The sequence below is a fragment of the Lissotriton vulgaris genome, chromosome 7 (assembly GCF_964263255.1).
Source record: "Lissotriton vulgaris chromosome 7, aLisVul1.2, whole genome shotgun sequence".
Taxonomy (NCBI): Eukaryota; Metazoa; Chordata; class Amphibia; order Caudata; family Salamandridae; genus Lissotriton; species Lissotriton vulgaris.
The window spans coordinates 249,604,641-249,626,022 of NC_141695.1; the positions used below are offsets into that span (position 1 = coordinate 249,604,641).

General features: G+C 44.0%; 1 protein-coding gene across 1 annotated transcript in view; it reads right to left on the reverse strand.

Annotated features, from left to right (window-relative positions):
• Nucleotides 1–20,662: 20,662 nt before the first annotated feature.
• The window catches only part of LOC147701312 (putative methyltransferase DDB_G0268948), a 169,438-nt gene continuing 168,718 nt past the window's right edge, over nt 20,663–21,382 (reverse strand). Inside the window, exon 5 of the mRNA XM_086928623.1 lies at nt 20,663–20,804. Within this exon, the coding sequence (XP_086784749.1) occupies nt 20,663–20,804 (142 nt within the window). The remainder of the gene's footprint in view (nt 20,805–21,382) is intronic.

Sequence of the window (21,382 nt, forward strand, 5' to 3'; positions counted from 1 at the left end):
TGAGGGCTCAGCCCTGGTCTGGCTATCCTCCTTCCTGAGGGACCGCACCCAGGCGGTTCGGCTGGGGGACTTCACGACTACACCACTTCAAGTCACCTGCGGCGTTCCCCAGGGTTCTTCTCTTTCTCCCCTATTGTTCAACCTTTACATCTTTCCTCTAATCTTTGCACTTCAGCAGCTGGAGGTCACCGTGTACAATTATGCGGATGACCTCCAGCTCATCTTTAACCTTTCCTCCTCTTCCTTTTCTATCTCAAATTTCCAATCTACTATGATTTTCATCAGGGACTGGATGAACCACAACCATCTCAAGCTGAACCCGGACAAACCCGAGTGCATCCCCAGAACGCGCAGCGGACGTGCGCAGCGGGCGCGCCGTTTGCGTGCCGAAGGCGCGCCTAAGGCAAGCCCGTCTGCGCCCGTCCGCGACCAGACCGCGGCCGGGGCCAGACATGCTGCCGGCAGTGAAGCACAAGTTGGAAGGATAGCGTGGTCAGGTGAGGACCTAATGGCGCTTGCCCCCCTTTCTAAATGTTGTCCTCACTCTATAGACCCTATGATCTTCGACTCCCCTCAGCTCTGTAATAATTGCGGGATAGCCATCGGCAGCGATGCCTCGCTGTCACTCCTTAAACCGAAATCCCCACCTCAAACTAGCCTTAGGGCGGGCCTACTCAACTGCAGATCCTTAGCAAAACACGCAGATGATGTATGGCTTTTACTTGAAGAGCAGGAATGGGATATCCTGTTTTTTACTGAAACCTGGCTCAAAGAGGAAAATGTGACCTCCATTGCACTTGCAGTCCCTCTGGGATTTAAAATATGCCTTGCCAACCGCCCCGGGACTAAAAGAGGCGGTGGTGTAGCCATTATATTCAAAGAGCATTTAGTACTGACATCCTCAGCCCCCACTACTATTCAAGGAATTGAAGGCCTCCACTTCTGCTTCCAAGTGAGCCCACAGCTATCACTAGCAGGACTAGTGATATATCGCCCCCCGGTCGGCGCGGACCCCTACCTAACTATTTTACTAGATACGATTGTCCAGAGTTCGCTCCTCCATCCCCTTTTTATTGTGGTAGGCGACTTCAATATCCATATGGATAAACCCGACTGTGCCATGGCAGAGCTACTCAGAACCACGCTAAATATGGCCAGTCTCAGACTGATCAATGAGGGCCCTACACACACAGGGGGACATACTATTGATCTCATCTTTTCTAATATTAAGAATGTACTACCTGAGATACCTCTCCCCCTGACATGGTCAGACCACTCACTCGTCCCATTTACACTTAACATTGTGAATGATATCCCTGCGTCGAGTAAATGCTACTTCATGAAGAGGCAATGGAGAAAGCTGACCCCTGATACTATGTGCCCGGTCCTTGCGCAAACCACCCCTTCCTTGACAAACAATGCCAATACGGATGCTATACTGCTCAATGAATGGATCGGAAAGATGGTTTCCTCCATTGCTCCAGCTTCTCGGGCTTTATCAAAAAGAGACTCCCCCTCAGCTCCCTGGTTCTCGCAGGAACTTAGGAATGAGAAAGCGGCATGTAAAAAATTGGAGAGACGCTGGAGAGCAAACTACGGTCTGGAAGAAAAAGTTAGGTATAAGGAAGCTTCCAAAAAACTCCGGAAAGCCATCAGGAAAAGTAAAAAGCGCTTCTATGCGGACTCGATTCTTCAGGCAGAACAGTCTAGCAAACAAGTCTTCAAAGTGGTACAGTCATTCTTCAAACCAAAGTGCATTGAAAGAGAGGTGGTACCCACAGCTACGCTATGTGAGCAAATCTCAGAGTTCTTTGATCATAAAATTAAAAAAGTGTACAACTCTTTTGGTCCAGTAGTAAAAACAGTGAAGCAGGACCTAGCGAATAATGGCGAGCTAGGAGAGACCCTCACCCAGTTCACGTATATCCCCCTGAACGAGGTAAGGCAAGAACTTAGCCGCTGCAAATCCGGCTCCCCTGATGACCCCTGTCCAGCTAAACTATGGAATGCCATAGCGGACTCGGTAGCCCCCACGCTTCAAGATATCTGGAACTCTTCCATCACATCGGGCATTTTCCCGGACGTGTCGAAGCACGCTACTCTCCTATCCCTAAAGAAAAAAACCAATGGAGACCCAGATGACCTCACGAATCTTCGACCAATATCCCTGTTGGCTGCCCCGGGAAAAATGCTGGAAAAAGTTATACAGCGCCAACTGAGCAAATTCGTGGAATCCAACAATATTCTACATGAAACTCAATCGGGTTTCCGTCCCGGCTTTAGCACAGAAACAGCACTCATAGAGGTAGCCGAGTCAGTGAGGTGGTCGATGGATGCAGGAAACTCAGCAATGCTGGTACTCCTGGATCTGTCGGCCGCCTTCGATACGGTGGACCATGCCAGACTACTCAGCCGGCTGGCAGCGATAGGTATTCAGGACAGTGCACTGGGGTGGATAAACTCCTACCTATCTCTCAGAACGCAGAAGGTGGCACTCGGGACAATTTCCTCCACACCCAAACCCCTCAGCTGTGGAGTCCCGCAGGGATCGGCCCTCAGCCCCCTTTTGTTCAACATCTATCTGGCACCTCTCTTTGCGCTAATTGCCAACTGGGGTGTCAAGGCAATCTCGTATGCTGACGACACCCAGTTGGTATTTCCGTACTCAGAGATGACGCAGGATTCTTTCGCAAATTTCAAAGGCTGTCTCCAGGACATAGCACACTGGATGAACACTAATAAACTAAAATTAAATGCCAATAAAACCGAAGTCATCTTCTTCGGGAAGGGCCCCACCCCCGCCCCAGAACTCTGGTGGCCTACGGAGATGGGCCCACCCCCTTCACCCAGTCACTCGGCAAAAAATCTTGGAGTGAGATGGGATGATAATATGTCCTTTACATCCCATATCCAACAAGTGGCCGGATGCTGCCTGAGCAAGCTAAGAAACCTCCGTAAAATTTTAAAACTTCTACCGGTGGGCTGCAGAAAAACAGTTGTCCACGCAACTGTCACCTCACGACTGGATTATGCCAATGGCTTGTACCTTGGCCTCCCTAAATACCTGACTCACAAGCTTCAGGTAGTTCAGAATGCGGCTGCGAGACTGTTACTGCGAATCCCGTTTAAGCAGTCAGTCTCTCCGCATCTTCGAACCCTGCATTGGCTACCAGTTGCCAACAGAACAAAATTCAAAGCGCTGACGCTTGCATTCAGATCTTTGCATGGTTCCTGCCCACAATACCTGAAAAACCGTCTCCCAAGATACTCCCAAAGCCGCGCACTACGGTCCAATGACCGTGTTCTACTGGCTGTCCCACGTGCAAAGAAGGCCCGACTAGGCGGTCGGACCTTCTCAGCGAATGTCTCCGCTTTGTGGAACTCCCTACCACAAGCAATTCAACAGGCTCCAACCGAACCCTGCTTTAAGAAACTGCTAAAGACCTGGCTTTTCACCCAGCCATGCTAGCTCCCCTATCTTTGGCCCAGGTTATCTGTGAACTACTAGCGCCGGGACACCTCCTTGTGAGGTAGCTGTTCGCGCTGTATAAAATCCAGTATTATTATTATTATTATTATTATTATTATTATTATTGGTTCTCACCGGTGGTTCTTCCAGTCCTTGGAACTCTCTCTTCTGCCCCTCCTCATTTGGTCCCTCCCCCACTCCTTCCTCCACAGTTAAAACCCTGGGTGTCAAAATGAACAACCAACTTACTTTACACTCACAAATCAGCTCAGTGGTCTCTTCCTGTTTCCTCACTCTTCGAACCATCCGCACTGTCTCCCGTTTCTTTTCCCCCCAGGCACTTAAGCTGATCATGTCCGCGCTGGTGATTTCGCGGCTGGACTATGCCAATGCCCTATACAACGGCATCCCTGCATACAGCCTGCGGAAGCTCCAGATGGTCCAGAACCAAGCGGCCCGGTTGGTGTATGGTCTCCCCCGCTTTCACCACTCCACACCCCTCCTCAAGGAGCTCCACTGGCTTCCTGTCAAGGAACGCTCCCTTTTTAAAACTGGCTGTATGGTTTTTCAGGCCCGCCAGGGCACTGCCCCCGCCTTGATTTCCTCTCTGATCAACGATTATGTCCCGATCAGAGAGCTTCGTTCTTCTTCTAAATCCCTCCTGCAAATCCCACGTTTTAAACGTAAAAAGTGGGGTGTAGCCAATTTCTCAACCTTGGCTCCCACCTTCTGGAACTCCCTCCCTGACCACCTACGTTCTGCCACACAATATTCCTCCTTCCGCAAAGACCGAAAAACGCTCTTGTTTCAACAGGCCTTCCCCTTGTAACCTGTCCCTCCTTGCTCTGCGCCAGGTTCACTCCGTCCTCAGTTGCTGGACCTACCACTATAGCGCCAAGAAACCGTACGGTGAACGCTGCGCTCTACAAATGTTTTAAATTCAAATTAAATTCAAATTCACAGAGAGCCTGTGAGGGTTGGGGCTGGGCAGTGACACGATCTGGAAGAGAGAGTTCAGCTACAATGGAAAAAATATCCTTAGTTTTTGAGGCTGAACTAATGATTTTCTGGGAGTAGTAAGAGGATTTGGCCAGAATGATGGATTGTTTATATAGTTTTAATAGGTCGGTATAAGTAGTCTTTAGTGAGGGGTCATAGTTTCGCCTCCACCGACGCTCAGCTTGTCTGAGGGCTAATTTGTCCAATTTTAGTTGTTCAGTGAACCAGCGCTGCCCGTCATGTGGGCGTTTGGATCTGATGATTTTCATGGGAGCAACCACATCACTAGCTTGGGTCAGCCATTGATCCAGAGTAGCAGTTTGTGTGTTAATGTCAATGTTATCACTGGGGAGTGTGGTTGACAGGATAGAATGAAAATGGGGGATATCGGCATGTTTCCAGTTTCGTGCCGAGAAATTCGACACCGGTGGAGGGCGGATAGGCAGAGAAAGTTTCAGTAAAAAAGAAATAAGGAAATGGTCGGACCAGGTGCATTAGTAAACTAGGGGAGGAGAAATGTCCCGGTTTGCCGTCCATACCTGGTCGAGAGTCTGGCCTTTATTATGGGTTGCTACAAAGATGTGCTGTTGGAAATTAAGGCCACATAGTAAATCTGTGAATTCAACCGACAGGCCACTTTCCTGAGAGTCTGATGGCCAGTAGTTGAAGTCACCTATAATCAGAATTCTAGCGGAATTGATGATCAACTGAGAGATAAGATCACCGAAATGGGAAGAAAAAAGGGGCATGTTAGCAGGGGGGGCGATACACTAAGACACACATGAAGGAATATTTAGGGGACATGAATTTCAAGGTGAGAATGTCGGAGTTTAGAATAGGAGTAGTTATCAGAGTTGTGAATTGGAATTTGGAACGAATAATGGCAGCTACTCCACCACCCAATCTACCCGTTGCCCTGTTGGATTGGAGGATGTGAAAATCCTGTGGGGATGGCAGCAAGGATGTCGGGGGAAGAGTCCTCGTGAAGCCAGGTTTCAGAGAGGAGCAAGATATCGATGTTGCCATTGTCAAATAATTGGAACACTTCCAGTTGGTGTTTGGGAAGCGAACCAGTGTTGAGGTAAACAATGGAAATGGAATGGGAGTCATGAGAGCTGATCATGGTGGGTGTGGAAACTGCGTTACTATGAGAGGTAAGGTTAGGAGACCTAGCCGGGTAGTCATGGGGATGATGAGAAGTCCAGATGCCGCAAGTTTGGGCAATACCAGCAACATGGGGAGCAAGAGGGGCGGAGCACTGAAGTGAGTGTAAGTCCTGAGAAGAGTAGGTAATACGACAAGCAGCATGCGTGGCCCCAGGCCCCGGTCGGCCGCAGACGGGCACAGACGGGCTTGACTTGTGCGCGACTTCAGCGCGAAGTCGGCGCTCCCGCTGCGCTCGTCCGCTACACTTCCTCCAGGTCGCCATATATGCTGGGTGACGTGAACCACTAGACTGCTGACCTGCATGGTGGAGAGGCAGGGCAGAAGTGGTGCAAAGCAGGAAGTGGCGCTCGTGTAGAGGACCCTCCGCTCAAACGGCACACAGCCGGGGCGGAACGGGGTCAAGAGCGGTCGTGAGCAATACAAACAGGTGAGCGAGTGCCCAACAAATCCTAAATGCAAACAGTATGGCGCAAATCAAAATTACAGTTTTTAAAAGGCCAGCTAGCAGTCAGCTGGAAAGGGAATTAAAACATCGCTAGCGCTATCTCGCCCCCGCAGCCTTACTCGCCACGTTGTCAACTGAGGAGCCTGGTTGTGCACAAGAAATAGAGAAGGGCTTAGCAACCACTAGACCGCTGACCTGCACGGTGGAGAGGCAGGGCGGAAGTGGTGCAAAGCAGAAAGTGGCGCTCGTGTACAGGACCCTCCGCTCAAACGGCACACAGCCGGGGCGGAACGGGGTCAAGAGCGGTCGTGAGCAATACAAACAGGTGAGCGAGTGCCCAACAAATCCTAAATGCAAACAGTATGGCGCAAATCAAAATTAGACGTAAGTACTGCCCGAAGGGGAGGTTCTCCCTTAAGGGTCACGGGTGAAAACTAGAGTAGTGTAAAATAGTGTTCTTTGCCGTTAGTTTGTGGTAGGTCTTGGTTTTGAGGTGATTACCCTCCTTAGTGATAGTTAAGTCCAGGAAGATCATCTCCTCTTTGTTGTAACAATGGTTGAACCTCAAATGTGGGTCACATGTGTTGATCCATTGTAAGAAATCCAATAGGGTGTCTTCTAGACCTTTCCAGATAACCAGGACATCATCGAAAAGCGGTGAAAGGGTTGTGTGGTGTTAGTATGTGTTTCAGTTCGAAGTCGAACACATATAACCTCGCCACACTTGGGGCAAAGGTGCTGCCCATTGATGTACCAGTGGCTTGCAGGTAGATCTCGCCTTGGAACTCAAAAAAGATCCGCTTGAGTGTCAGTGTTGTACAGGCAAATTCAAATTCCCTTGGTGTGTGGAAAACCCAAGGAGCATTATCAAGGGTTTCTTGGATTACCCTGATGGTGTCATCCTGTGGGATGCAAGTGTAAAGGCGTTCGATGTCTAAGGACGCCAGAAAGCAAGGTTCTTCCGAATCACAATATCCTGTAGGGTCAGCAGTAGGCTTTTAGTATCCTTAATATAGGTGCTAGTTGCCTGCACCAAAGGTTTCAAAAAGAAATCGCAGTATTTAGATAGTGGTTCAAGTAAGGAACCTATGCCTAAAACTATAGGCCAACTTGGTGGAGGGACCCTGTTTTTATGGGTTTTGGGCAGTGTGTAAAAATAGGGTACTTTGCCCACGGTGGTTGTCAATAAATCTGCATCTTGCTTGGCAATTTGGCTATCATGTTCTGCTGTAGTCACCATATCCAGGATGACATCACGGAGAAGCAGTAAAGTATCATTTGTTAGACTGACATAATTGGTCTGATTATTCAGCAGGCGTCTGCACTCGGTTTCATACGCTTTTGTTAGTTGTGCATGAAGTGAATTCATTGTGTATTGTTACTTAATCTATACACTAAAAGTAACTCAAGTAACTGTTTCACTTCTTGTTTTTTAATAGCAAAATTGTAGTTCTACTGCAGGCTGATCCATTGCATTTTGAATATGGAATGTGGACTCACTCTGTACACTGCACAGCACACTGAGTTGGACAACACCATGATGATGACCACAGTGACATAGTATCTTCACAGTCACTTAGTAGGATTGGAGATGATTGATGGAATAAGTCAGGGAATTTCATGATTGGCATAAAAGGTAAACAAGTCAACAACAATCACAGTAGACCTACATGTCTGTGTAGTGCTGGAGTCGAGTGTAGTGGTATGAATGACAGCTGTGCAATAATGTTGTCACTTAATTTGTAAAATGCTATGTTGCTGTATATGTGCTTTGTCTGCCTCTGTCAAAAAATGTACGCTAAATGGAGAATGGGTGATCGCAGGTTCCAAGATAGTGTTTTGTTGTTTGTTACTTGTGTAATGTTTTTCTTTGTCAAACACTTCCCCAAACCCCCCTTCCCAACTATATATCAAACCCTAACCATCTTCCCCCGGGCTGAGTGATTTATATTGAGGTGTGACTAAACTAATTGTCACCAATAATTGATCACACGCATGCTGCGTTGGATGTGGTGAAAGCATCACTAATTCAATTTCAAGGTCAGGATCTTCTCCTTGCCCACCCACGCTCACTATATTTTGCAAGTCATTTTATCTTTAAAGAAACCTAATCCATCATAATTCATTTTCTGCATCAATTGCATTTATGAACATCATCGTAAACAGCACTAAAGGTTACGCTTGTGTCAAGTGACTCAGCATAACTACAGTTTGTAACTTGTTGTACTAGGATATCCCGCCATCATTATGTTTTATTTACTTTGTTCTACTAGTCCTCCCAGATTCTCTCTCATGCGACTGACTGTTTCATTTTCTTTTTTGCAAATGCTACTGCCAGAGGTCTACTACTACCACGACAACTATGGTATCTTCTCCAGTCTATTGGGAAACCAAAACATCATCGCCATGCAGCCATCGTTGTGCCCAACTTAAACATCAATCACAGGTAAGATAAGAAGTTTGGGGGAGGTATAATAATGGACTAGGAGGAGAGACTGACAGTACTAGGAGGACAAGTGAGGGTACCTCATCTATCTGTTTGTGTGTTATAAAATCAGCAGATTATTAAATCAAACATGGGTGCAGCCCTGCAGCAGCAAGAAAACGACGTGACCTAAAACAGTAACTCCCAGCAAAATATTAACATCTTATTGCTATGTTTAAGTATAAATATAATTTTATACCCTAACAAAAATACACTGTGTAAAAAATCCCACAACACCCGACTCACCCCTCTCCAATACCCCAAACAATGTCCAAAACTAGAAAGTCCAACCAATGTCCAATATGTCAATAATAATACACCCCAATGTTATGCCCAATTCCCACCTACCAAAAAAAGGATTAAAAAAGGGCCAATCCAACAGGGTTAAGCAATCGTCGGGCTCTTCAGATTTCCTTCTCTAGAACTTTGCCTTCTTCTTCACCTCCTCTAACTGCTACTCTAGAGATGTATTCCGGAGGAGCATGCGATGCGAATATGCCCTGTAGTTGCATCCACAGGTGGGGCGGCAGTGCTGGATGTGGAAGTGCAGCAGCAGGCGGCTGCCTGACCCTGGCACCGTACCGCTGGAGGGGCCTGGCTGGGGCCCGGGGCATTGGAGGAGACTGCAGCTGCCGCCGACTGCTCTTCCTCTTCCGCCAGAGCCACCAGCTGCCAGTATTCTTGGCAGATGGCATCCAGCTTCCGGCGCCGGACCATGACTGCCAACTCCTTCCTGGATGGTTTTGCTTGGGGAGGAGTAGTTATATCAAGAAAGAAAAACTATTAACCAATATTCTTAGCAAACAGTAACACAAATTAATTCAACACATAGTGGCACAGTAGCAGTAGCAGGCACAGTACATAACATATGTGGTATGTATCTATACACCCACTTTCTCCGCTTCTAAAATTTGTGGGAGTTTCAGGCATTATACTAGCTCTATGTATGTACTCGAGTTAAGTACACAGTACACCAGTCTTCTTCTTCTCTCTTGTTTTGCTAAATTAACATAACCTTGTAGCCGGCATGGCAGCTCAGTCAGCTTGAGCCCAAGACAAACATATAGTCGAGTCATGATGCAGACTCACATTAGTTTTATTTACTACTGTCTGCAGGTGGGGAAGCTCATATTTTTCTATCACGGGTGGCACTGGCCAATGGCCATACTCTGTTACATCAAGGGCAACTGCTTAATTTCGCTTTCACCATGCCCTGACTACTTCAAAAAACGGATGATATCTGATCCAATGATCATTGCTTATGTATGGGACAACATGAGGTACTTTGTTTTGATTGATTGTGTAGCCTGCCGATAGGCCACCATGGCAGGCTGATTGAACATAGGTAAAGAGCTGTCCTCTTAGTCGGAGTAAGGTGCTTGATAACTACATACATGCACAATATATCTGTTGTGCTTGCAAACTACTGTGAGTCAAGGGAGCATTCTGAAAATACAACTCATATTCTCTTTGGCTTTGCTACTCTGGTGTGGTTTCTTTTACACTCTCTTCAAACTAAGTCTCTTCATCCAGTGACAGTCTCCACCTAGATTATCTATGATGAATACCATCCAGGCATCCATCCATTCAAAGTAAACGTCTATCATTCTTCCTAATCTCTCAACAAACCTTAGTTTGTTTTGCCACCAACAAACATTTCTTCTTTTTTTCTAAACCACCACTCATGCGTCCTTCCTTTCTTGCCTTGTCTTTGAGTTTGACCCAAACACCACTGAGGATTCTTGCTATCCACCCATATAGTTTCACCCACCCAGGCAGGCATCTTTTTTTTACCTTCCACCTATCCTTCAACCACCCATGCATCTGATTCCTATCAGCCACCTATGCTTGCATCCCACGTATCTTTCTCTGCCAGTCATAAATATTACATCTCGCCCGTCCTTCTGCCTTCCACCCTTCTATCCCATTTCGTTCAACACATCCATCAAGGTCATCTGAACTGTCTTAGTCTTCTCCATAAAACTTTCACAGGTGAGTTGAAGTCAGATATAAGAGGCCATTGGTTACTCAACTCCTGCCGCTAACGCTAATGCTAATGCTAGGTAAAGGGTACTTACCAAGTATCGACAGTAGTACCCTGTACACCCTTGCAGCGAATCTAATGTCAATAAGTAAGGAATACAACTATCACCCCCTGCCACTGCTGCTGGGTCACCCCCTGCTGCTCCTGCAACTGCTGCATCTCCTGCTCCATTCGAAATGTCCATCGCCGTGGCCCCGGCACTGGTGGTCGGTAGTATGCCTCAAAAAATATTACACATTTTTAGATGCCATATACACATTCACCCATTTATTCTTTTTCACTGGCAAGATTGAAAAAAAGTTAATACATATACAACATACATGACTAGTACAAATCGGGTACTAGAGTAAAGTAGACACTAGTAGTGTTATATCATGGTCTCTAGTGTCCTTCTCGTCTTTGCTAAGTTAGCCTGAGCCATGCAACCAGTTTAGATTTGTGTCTTTTATTTTTGCACATGTTACCTTGCAGCTTGTTGTGTAAGACGCCTTTGAGCCCACATGAGCTCATAGTACTGCCACAGTCTGAGCGCTGGGTACAAGGTCACAAAAACATGCCACTTTGTTATGGAGTTCTGGTGGTTAGTCTGTATTGCTTAGCCATAACATGCTACACTTTTGGCACGACTGAGAAATGCTCACAATATACTAACGCACACCATTTTTCTCATAACAGACAGAAGATTCCCTTCTATGATCCAGAGATTTGCAGAGCTCATGATGTAACCAGTACTCAGACGTTCTTTTAAGCTAAGTTGTCCCTCAGAATTGTCTCAGAGATCTTCATTTATAATTTTATATAAACTATATTCCTACCAAGGGGAGGGTGGTTCTTCCACCAATGTTCAGTAATCATCATGATTGATTTCCCCTTTTTTCTTCTATGGACTTACAGTTATAACAATGTTTATTGTTTTAATCTTATGCATTTTGCTGTTGGTGCTGGCTCATATACTGCATTGTATAACAATGTACAGAGCTTCTTAGTTGAAAATAAACTTTTTGAACTTAAATAGACTCTGTGGTACTTGCTGTGGACTTAAAAGAGTGAGTGAGCGAAAGGGTGTGAGAGGTCGGGAGTGTAGTGTTATGTTCTGAGTTGTCTAACCATTGGGTATCTTCAGGGGTTTTGGGGAGCTACTGAGACACTATAGCTAGTCGGTCAGGAGATTGTGGGTGAGGAGTGGACGGTGTGAGGAAGCTACAACCTCCTATCACCAACGTCCTATTTTCTTGTGCATAAGTCTGTATGTGCAGAATCCCTACAACAGTAGTAGTGAGTCCTATGTATCTTATCAGAAATAGTAAAATATCTGGTAGGGCATTTTGTTAGTGGGTATTGTCGAAAAGCCTCAAGATTAAGAAGACTAGAAGAGGACAACCCAAAGGACTGAACTCAGTGCATAGGGCAATTGGTGAATCTGAGTTTTATTTAAGGCCTTTTACATAACCAGTGGGCACCTGGGCAAGCTTAGCTACAGACAGACTATTAGTAGTAGTACAGAGAGTCAAAGCAGAGGCAGCTAGAGGCAGGGATAACAAGAACTTAGAAATAATAGTTTGGAAAAATAAGGTGCAGTAAAAGTTAGGGAAGTATAATGATTAATATTAACAACAGGAGGACTTACAGCAGCAGAGAAGCGTCCCTGGACTAGAAAGCATCTTGTCCAGCTCCCACTGCCTTCGACCCCGTCTTCTTGACCCTGGGTGCTGGTCATGAAAGATGTAAGAAAGAAAGAGACAAACTTGGATGACTGGTGTGAAAGTGAGACAAATAAAATATTTTAAACGCTCACATTTTTTTTAATGGAAACAGCAATTGCAATAAAATTGACCTATCTAATCTGGGCGACTAGTATTGCAGGATTCACGGTCCGTCTTGTTATCATTTATGAACATTAATCCAGTGTTCCATTTTGATTCTAGAATGCTAACTAAGCCTTAGTACCACCTGACCTAACCCACCTATTCCACACTGGACAACTGTTCACTAAGTCTGCATTTCCATTTGTTTTAGTCCTCCAAAATGCATAGATGGAGGACACATTCATACATTTTAGCATACACCAAATTGTTGCTTGGTTGCTGCTGATGTTCTGCTAGTGATAAGCCTACTATTATCACTCACTAAACAAACTAAAAAAGGTTCTACTAAGGACTGGGGTAAGTAGCACTCAGCAACATGTGACTTGAAAGAGGATGCGTCACACAGACCACTAAAAAACTACCTACTATTAAGTAACTAAACCTACCAATCCACCACTATGTCTTCTTAGTGGCAGGAGGACAAAGGAAGGACTAGAGGCTCTCTAACATTACCTAACATAGGTTCTCTAAAGTAAACATAATCATGCCAAGCGAGTGTAAAGTTACAAACAAGTAAGATTGTAGCGCCGAGCACCTGTGTCATAACAATCACAGAAGATTTTTAAACCTAATATACCTGAAATGTAAAAACAGCAGCATTCTTGCTGTTCTGGAAACAAAATATATTCGCAATACATAACACAGAGCAGAAGAACACAAAGTAGTAATATTAAATAGCTACTCACCAAGCCCTGGGACACCCACTCCTACCAGGTCCAGCAGGTCCTGCTCCCGGTCCACTATATCGAACCATTGGTGCATCAGCTGGCCATGGTTCTGGGACTCGGGGTGGCGGAAAAGAAAAGAGTGGAATTAGAAAAGTACGTAAAACAAATGAAAAAAGCAAGTCATAGAAAAAGAGTGAAAAAATTGTAAAACGACAAAAAAGTAGAAAAAAAATCAAAATATAGATTCAGGAAACTAGAGCGATAGATAATAAATACAAAGGATTTAAAAAAGTGTACAGAAACAAAGAATTGCAAAGATAGAGGGAGGATACGAAAGCAGGACCAGACCCATATCAATGGAGTGAAAACAAGATGGCTGCGCCCATTGCGACCGCATGAGCAAGTTCTGGGAATATTTAACTAGCAATCACGCCAAAGCATCACAAGCACGTAATACACATTCCCAAACAGGAAATACTCATCGCGATAGTGCGGAAGCATGCAATAAGTGACCCGGTACAGGAAATAAGCATCGTGAACGGGCGGGACAAGTGAAAAACAAGATGGCCGCGTCAATTAGCAACCGCATGGGCAAGTTAGTGAGATATTTCCCTGCGAACATGCAAAAACACATCGCAAATGGGCGGGACAAGCAATTCCGCATGTTTGCAGAATTTCCACGTGCTCGCAGAGATTTTTTACTGTTTTGCAGATTTTTGTGTAGCGCGACTATGCAAACTCCACCCACCCTTACTGCAGAGCCACATTCCCAAGGCCACATAAATGCATACTTCTTGTGTTTTAATGGCCTTGCAGATATGTAGTGAGTCCCTGCATTGCCATGGGTGTTACACATGGCATGTGACATTTACGGATTTAAAAGATTTTGTTAACCTGAGAATGCATCAAAAGGCTGTGACTCCCTATGGGTGTAGGGAGGCTCTAAGATGGCAGATGTATTTATTTTTCATCATTGTTCCTCTTCCTATTTGTGCTGCCTTCAGCGGCAAGCATAGGAAATGGAAATCACCTCTTGTCATTTTGTTTAGTGTATGAAGTTGTCCCTTTCTGCAAAAAAACAATCATCCTTGCAACACACACGCTTTTGCACCATAGCATGCCTTCATTGACGCATGACAGATCAATGTGTGTAAGCACAGGAGAAAAGGACTGGAATCTGATTACCAGGGGGCATTTCTGTAATTTTATTTTGCTGTTGGGAACTGCAGCATGAAGCATAGTGGTGCTGCCCTATAGCAATTTGTAGTACACAAGGACCTTAGCTGGTATGAATGTATGTGGGACATGTAGGCAATCCACACATGGCAATGCTGTACATGTCTGAATCCTGTCCCAGAGATCAAATAGCCTGTACAGTACACAGTTCAATTACTTTTTAGGTGTTTGTGAGACATAATGCCAATATGTACAGTCCCACAGGCATATATGCACTGTTTGGTCAAAATACAGGTCGTTTCACATTCCTCAAATTGCTGCAGGTATCCATATTGTATCACCTGGATTCCTCTTCATTCAACACATTCTTTCAATATAACTGAGAGACAGACCTCAGAAGACTCACTAATATTACTCTCCTGCATGCTGGTACACACTCATCACATGGACTGAGTATCAGTTGATGTGCTTCTCTGTAACAATCTTTACTGGCAGGTTGGAACAGACTGTTGGGTATGCCATGGAGCACATGTTCTTCTCTAATGTTAAGTAAGTGGTCTATGGTACAGTGGTGGTGTTGGCATGGACATGTTTCACTTTCAATCTCTATAAAACATATTAAAATAGCTCTTTTGAAGTAGATCACAACATTCCGTCTATGTTCCAGCTGCTTGGTACTGAGTATATCTATGCTGCTATGTTTGTGACCTGTATGTATCTCATAGCAGTGAGGCACTGTTGCGTCACAATACGTGTCCTGACTACACATCACTAATTTCACTTAGCTGATTGGCTTCATATTGCACCTTCTGGCATGTGTCATGTCATACCCCCAGGAGCACATAGATGGACCATGTGTACTGTTCCATGAGTAAATAACTGCAAATAGCGAAATCTGCCCTTATACATGGGTTTTATGGTAATAAGTCCTGTCACTGGTCTTTCCTGCACCCTCTTGCCCACAACTTGAGATATTTGCCATTGTAATTTTAGGGTAAGGACATTCTTCTCATGATGGTTGGTCATTCAATGTTACATAGATATGGTAGGCAGGCCATGCCACTTGTGCTGTTAATATTGAATGATGCATGTAAATGTGGTCAATTGTGTTGTATTCAGGCGTCCTTCCTCTCCAACAGCCAACATGCAGGCAGAGAAGAAGGCATATGGGCTCAGACGTGAGAGATACCAACACATCTGACATGTATCAAAGGTCTACAGGGAAGCACCTATGACAAAATCATGGCAGCAAGGAGATGGTTGTTCCTACCTTGGGGACCTGAACCACCAAAAAGGGCAAGAACCAGCCTCCCTGTGGGAAACGGATATGGTGGCATTACAGGGCTTGTTGCAGGACCCTCCTCTGGGCCACTACCAGGAACTTCCTCTGCCCCATTAACCGTACCATCTTAAAGCCCACTATCAGGACTCTCCTCTGCTCCACCACCTGGACCTTCCTCTGCCTCACCAGCCATGGTAGCGCAGCTAGTGGTACCCGGTTCCACCAACTCTCTGTAGTGTGGTAGCCATGGTCTCCATTCCAGCCAGCATCTCATCTACCAGCTCATGCTGCACTCCTACCGCCCGATGTTGGAAAACTGAGGGTCTTCAGAGTTCTGTGCTAGGGGTGTTCTGGCAGGGGGTGTTTGATATGTGAGAAGCAGATCATGTGGGGACCCTACAGTGCTGTTGGCCCTTCTTGTGAGCAGAGACTGGGTTTGGATGGTGTACAGGATTACCTAGAGGGTGTCTTGATCAGTCAGTTGTCCTCTGAAGAATCAACTTCCCAGGCATTTAGCTGGTTAGGAGCAGGTGTTGCAACCTCTGGAATTAGAAAGATTTATGTTGATGGAGATGCTTGTAAGTTGCTCATAAGAGTCAAAAGTTTGACAATCACGGCTCCATTCACACGTTTATGGCGTAGGTCAGCATTGCAAGCATCCTACCCTGCTGCCCTCCATCAAATAAAAAAGAGCTTGACTACCCCATGACTGTCACCTGGGAACACCCACCATGAGCCCTCTGGCAATCCTCCTCATCGTAGTGTGGGGCAATCAGGAACATGTGCTGTGTTGCTGCTCTACATGGCTACAAGGCAATGAAGAGCCACACAGAGTAGATTTATGTGGCCTTCTAGATATGTGTAAGGCCAGTGGGTGACACCAACATCTTAATAAGTGAAGCTCCAGCCGCGTCCTGGGTTTATGATTATACCTCCAAGTATTTCGACGTATTGACACCACAACTATGCATATTGGACCATTATCCGCAATGAGCCATAATTCCCTGTGACAAGTATTCAGCTCTTTGTGCCTGTGATTTTGATCTGGCTTGGGAAATAAATTAGTTATGAAGCTGCAGTCTGCCTTTCTCACAGTACACAACAACACTATGACTTATTGTGGTGTCTTGCATGCACATTGTCTATCTATGTGGCCATGGGGTCTGTACTTCACACATGTCCCCAACATACCTTCAAACCTTGATACAAAGCAGGATTGTGTGAGTGCATGTTCTTAGGATGGTTTTCTGAGTGATGGATACTGAAGTGATTAAGTGCACATACACTTAACTCCACATTTCTTTTTGTATTTGTTTAGTTAATTACGATCATTGCAGTGCAATTTATTTGTCTCTACAAAACCAATAATTAGCGCTCGTTAAAATGCATCTTTGGTTTTTCTAAAATGACTAAGTTTGTCTGTAAAAATTCCAATTCTTACATATAAAAGACGTGATATTTCCATTTGCAATAAAGGATGTCAGATAAATACAGTCAATAAGAAACATTAGTGCAAAAAGGAGTTTTACATAGTCTTTGCAGCATCCCACTAAGAGTTAGAGTTTTCAAAAGTGCTTTGAAGTCTTTAGGCTACTTTAAAGTGAATATCCTCTTACTTCCTAGGTATTATAGTCTTGAACTTTTTCTCTTTCATCGCACAATTAGGAGCTAGGTCGGCCAGATGGAAACATGTCATTGCAGCCTCTCTGCAGGTTTTATTCCTCTCTAAATGAACTCTTTCCATAGTATTGTCTGTCATTTATATAAGGAGGCTTTTAGGATGGACAACAAATAGATTATGTCCTAAGGTGCTTCACTGCAGAGTGGCATTGTTCATAGTGGGCAGTAGGCACAGTGTAGCAACTTTGAGGGTATGGGCCCTCTGAAACTGTGCAGATTGCTAGCAAGGATGCTCACCAAATTGTATCATTGAAAGAGTAGTTTATCTTTAGAGTAGCACATATTGTTTTACTCAGGCCCCCTCACTTGGACATGTACATGTCTCCTCCAACAGTTTTGGACAGGCACACAATTGACGGCAACACACTGATGTAACCCAAATCCTACACTGAATATTATGTGCCTACAACACCAACAATATACGTGACCATAACCAATGAACTGAGATGGCAGCCTGTATTTATGGGCTCTGGGTCAACTGGAACCCCACATGGTAGTAGTGCTGGAATTGGTGACATCAGCCTTGAAAGGTCTGGCATGCATCTGGAAATATTCACCACAGCCTCCTATGTTATGTTATGGCTATTTATAGAGTGCACTGTCGCCCCATAGATATCCTGGTGCAGGCTCTCCATCCATCACTCAAGTGGTTTGTGGTAGAAAACTATTTCTTCCTATGTCTTGACTGATTCTTGTTTCACATCCTCTTAGATAAATATGTGTAGCCAGGTGAGACACTTTGCCATTCCCTCCTATCACTGTTACACAACAGCGATGCCTCCTTTTTTGTAAACTAGGCCCCCAGAGTTTTCCTTCATACCCCTTTTCCATTCTTTATAATTTACCATATGAATTGCAGTATAGTCAGTACACAATGAAAAACCATTGTAAGGTGAAGCTTGGTAGTTGGCTCTAGGTACCTCTGGTTCTTTGAGAACCTACAAGGCCTATATATCCCCACAACCAGAAGTGTCCAACAGATGTAACAGTGTATTGCTTTAAAATATCTGCCATACCCAGAAGTTACAGATACAAATGTAGATACTAATGGCTGCTTTTGTAGACTCAATTTCAATATTTTCTTTATTTCAACTGTTACTTTTTATGGGAAAACATTGAAGGATATATACAGATGATCACTTGCTGAATTCAAATGTTTGTCTAGTTTTCTCAAATATATAGCTTTCTGGGTAATACCACTGATTTCCACCTCAAACCGGAAGGAGATTGAAAGTTTGAAAAATATGCTTTTTCCCAGTAAAATGCCATATAGTGTTAAAAATGTGGGTTTTCTGATTCAAGTCTGCCTGTTCCTGAAAGATTGGAAAATGTTGATTATAGCATCACAAAACCTTCATTTTTACTCTCTCCAGCAGCACTTCTTTCCCATTTTTTCCACCCGAATTGTAGCTTCATTTTGGTAAATTTCTCAGTCCCCTCTAAGGGAAATCCACAAACCATGGTTACTATTAGAATACCCAAGATGTTGGTAAAAAAGGACACAAAGTGGGTGTACATAGCCTATGTGGACAAAAGAATATGGTGGCCTAAGTGTAAACTATTCCAAATAGCAAAAACAAAAATGCTTGCTACTAGGGGTGGGCCTAGCAGCAAAGGGGTTAAAAAGTGCATATGTTGAACTGTATGGTATAGCATGTAAAATGAGGCATTATCTGTACTAACCAACATATTTATTCCTCAAACTGTTGTTATTCTAAACCAATAAGGATAGTACACACAAACAACTCTACTTGACTCAATAGTACACTATGCACAAATGCGCATTAAAAATTGTTCATGCATAAAGCAATGAATTTGCAATGTGAACTACTATGTGTGCTATAAACCAACATGTATCACATGTGAAGTAACTGAATTCTGGCCAGGTTGTCATATCAATGGTATCACAGGCACCTCATCACAGCGCTGTTCACCATGTGCCTTAACCAACCCACCAGCAGCTTAGGTTTCCCAGTAAACCTAATTCAGCAAGTGTAGTAGGGAACCAAGCTATCACACTCCAGTTTGGAACTGGGATATTAGGTTTGTAACCTACAGTTGCCCAATTCACCAATCTATTTGTTAATATTGATAAATCAGATGTCAATGTACACAATTTATGTACATATATTAACAAGCTTGCATCTCTATTGTTGAATTCACCCGATATGACCTCCCCATCAACCCCAAGTCAGAAATCTCTGGTCAGGCAAGCCCTGTGACCTAGACCTGAAGCAACTGATTAACAGATGAAAGGTGGGGAAACATGTCACTTTTAGACAAGTGCGCAAACAGAAAAATACAGATTGATCCCACAGATAGACAGCGATACCACCATGGTCTCAGGAAATATGCCCCAATAAAACACATTCTGCCACAGGGGCAAGCATCCCAAAACACCATAAGGTGTAATGCCATGGTAAGTTAGAGACACTCAGCGAATCAGAACACAGAGTGTATGCTACACACAGTGATCACACTCCCTATGTCAGATTCCTGGATGTGTACCCCCTAGGTCCAAATCGTGTCCACTAACGATCGAGAGCCACCTGCGCTTCTTATCAAATGACCAGATTTATAACTCTATACCTAGGCCCAGATTCCTGTTCTAAAAAGAATATACAAATTGTTTTATTGCACTTTCTGTAATGTATAAAATGAAGACAAAAACCAAAGTACTTTGAGACAGTCTTCAGACCCCCAACTCTATTGCCTGTTCTCCCAGCTGCTGCGTTTAATTGAACCAACTGTTCCTGTTTAGGAAAATGCCTCTTGTCTTTCATTTTTTAAAGGTAAATTCATATTCTAGTAACATATTTGTTGCCTGGTATTTCAAATTCACTGTCCTTCAGTGGACCTTTGCTTACTATTCAACATATTTATTTATTTTTAGAAGTTTTATTGGACCCAGAGGTATCAGAGCACTTTACAAGATAAAGCTGGTTACAGTAAGAGATACATTACAGCATAAAAAGAATAACAAAAACATCAGAGCACTTTGCAAGACAGAATAAGGTAAACACAAAATTAAAACATTTACAATATCATTATAGGATAAACAGCATGTAAGACAGAGAATAACTACTTGCACCTCTCACCCATACCACCAGTCGCACCCAACCAAATTCCTAACTGCCACTGTTGCACCCAACACATTGATTTTAGTCAAATCTACAGCCTCAAATCACCCCCACCATGCAAGTGTTGAGCACAGTATCAACACTTGCAAGCCAAAATATCTGACAAGAAATCATTTCCAGGCCTTGGTTTCCAAGAAGACCCACATGAACAAATATTGAGAATGCCACACAGTGAACGCTCACAAGACCTCCTAAATGTTTTAAGAGACTTTCATTTTCTGTTGATACAGCAAAAACATTTTTTACCTTTCTTGTAGTTTTTGTAAGAATTCTTTTCCAGCCTCTGGGTTCCTTGAGAAGTAGTTTTGGAATGTGCAAAATGACTCTACGAAACCGACCAGAGCAGAAACAGACATGGCAAACTTAACATCAATCTTAGTAACTCTGTAAAAAAAAGACATTACAGGCTTTACAATACTGCCTTTCATCATAGATTAACTTACCTATTATTTTTCAGAAGACCTGCTTGTAGTTCTCAAGATTACGATGAGATCCTGAGTTGGAGAATGAAGATCCTATTTCTGTAAAGAGTGTGTGAGGTTTCCTGGTGTATTACATGATATGTCTGTGAGGCCTTATCATGCAATTCATTCATAAAACTGTCTTAGGTCCAGTCAGGCACATTTGAAAACCTTGAGCTTAATGCTGGGTAGCTGTGGCTCTGAGGAGCAAGGCTTAACAAAGGAACAATGTGCAAAGCATTTAACACTATCAAACAACTGAATAATAAAGTCACAAAAGAGGAATGAGACACAACAACAACTCCTAAAAATCAAGCAAATGTTAATGAGTTTTTTTAGAGTCCTTGATGAAAGAAATCCACCAGAATGTTCCAGAGATATGAATGCTTAAAGCAATTAAACACTTTGACATAAACTGCAAACAAGAATTGGCAAATCAAAAAGTTGTAAACTATTTTAAGTTTGTACCAGTTTATACTACTGAGTTTGGAAAATTCAAGT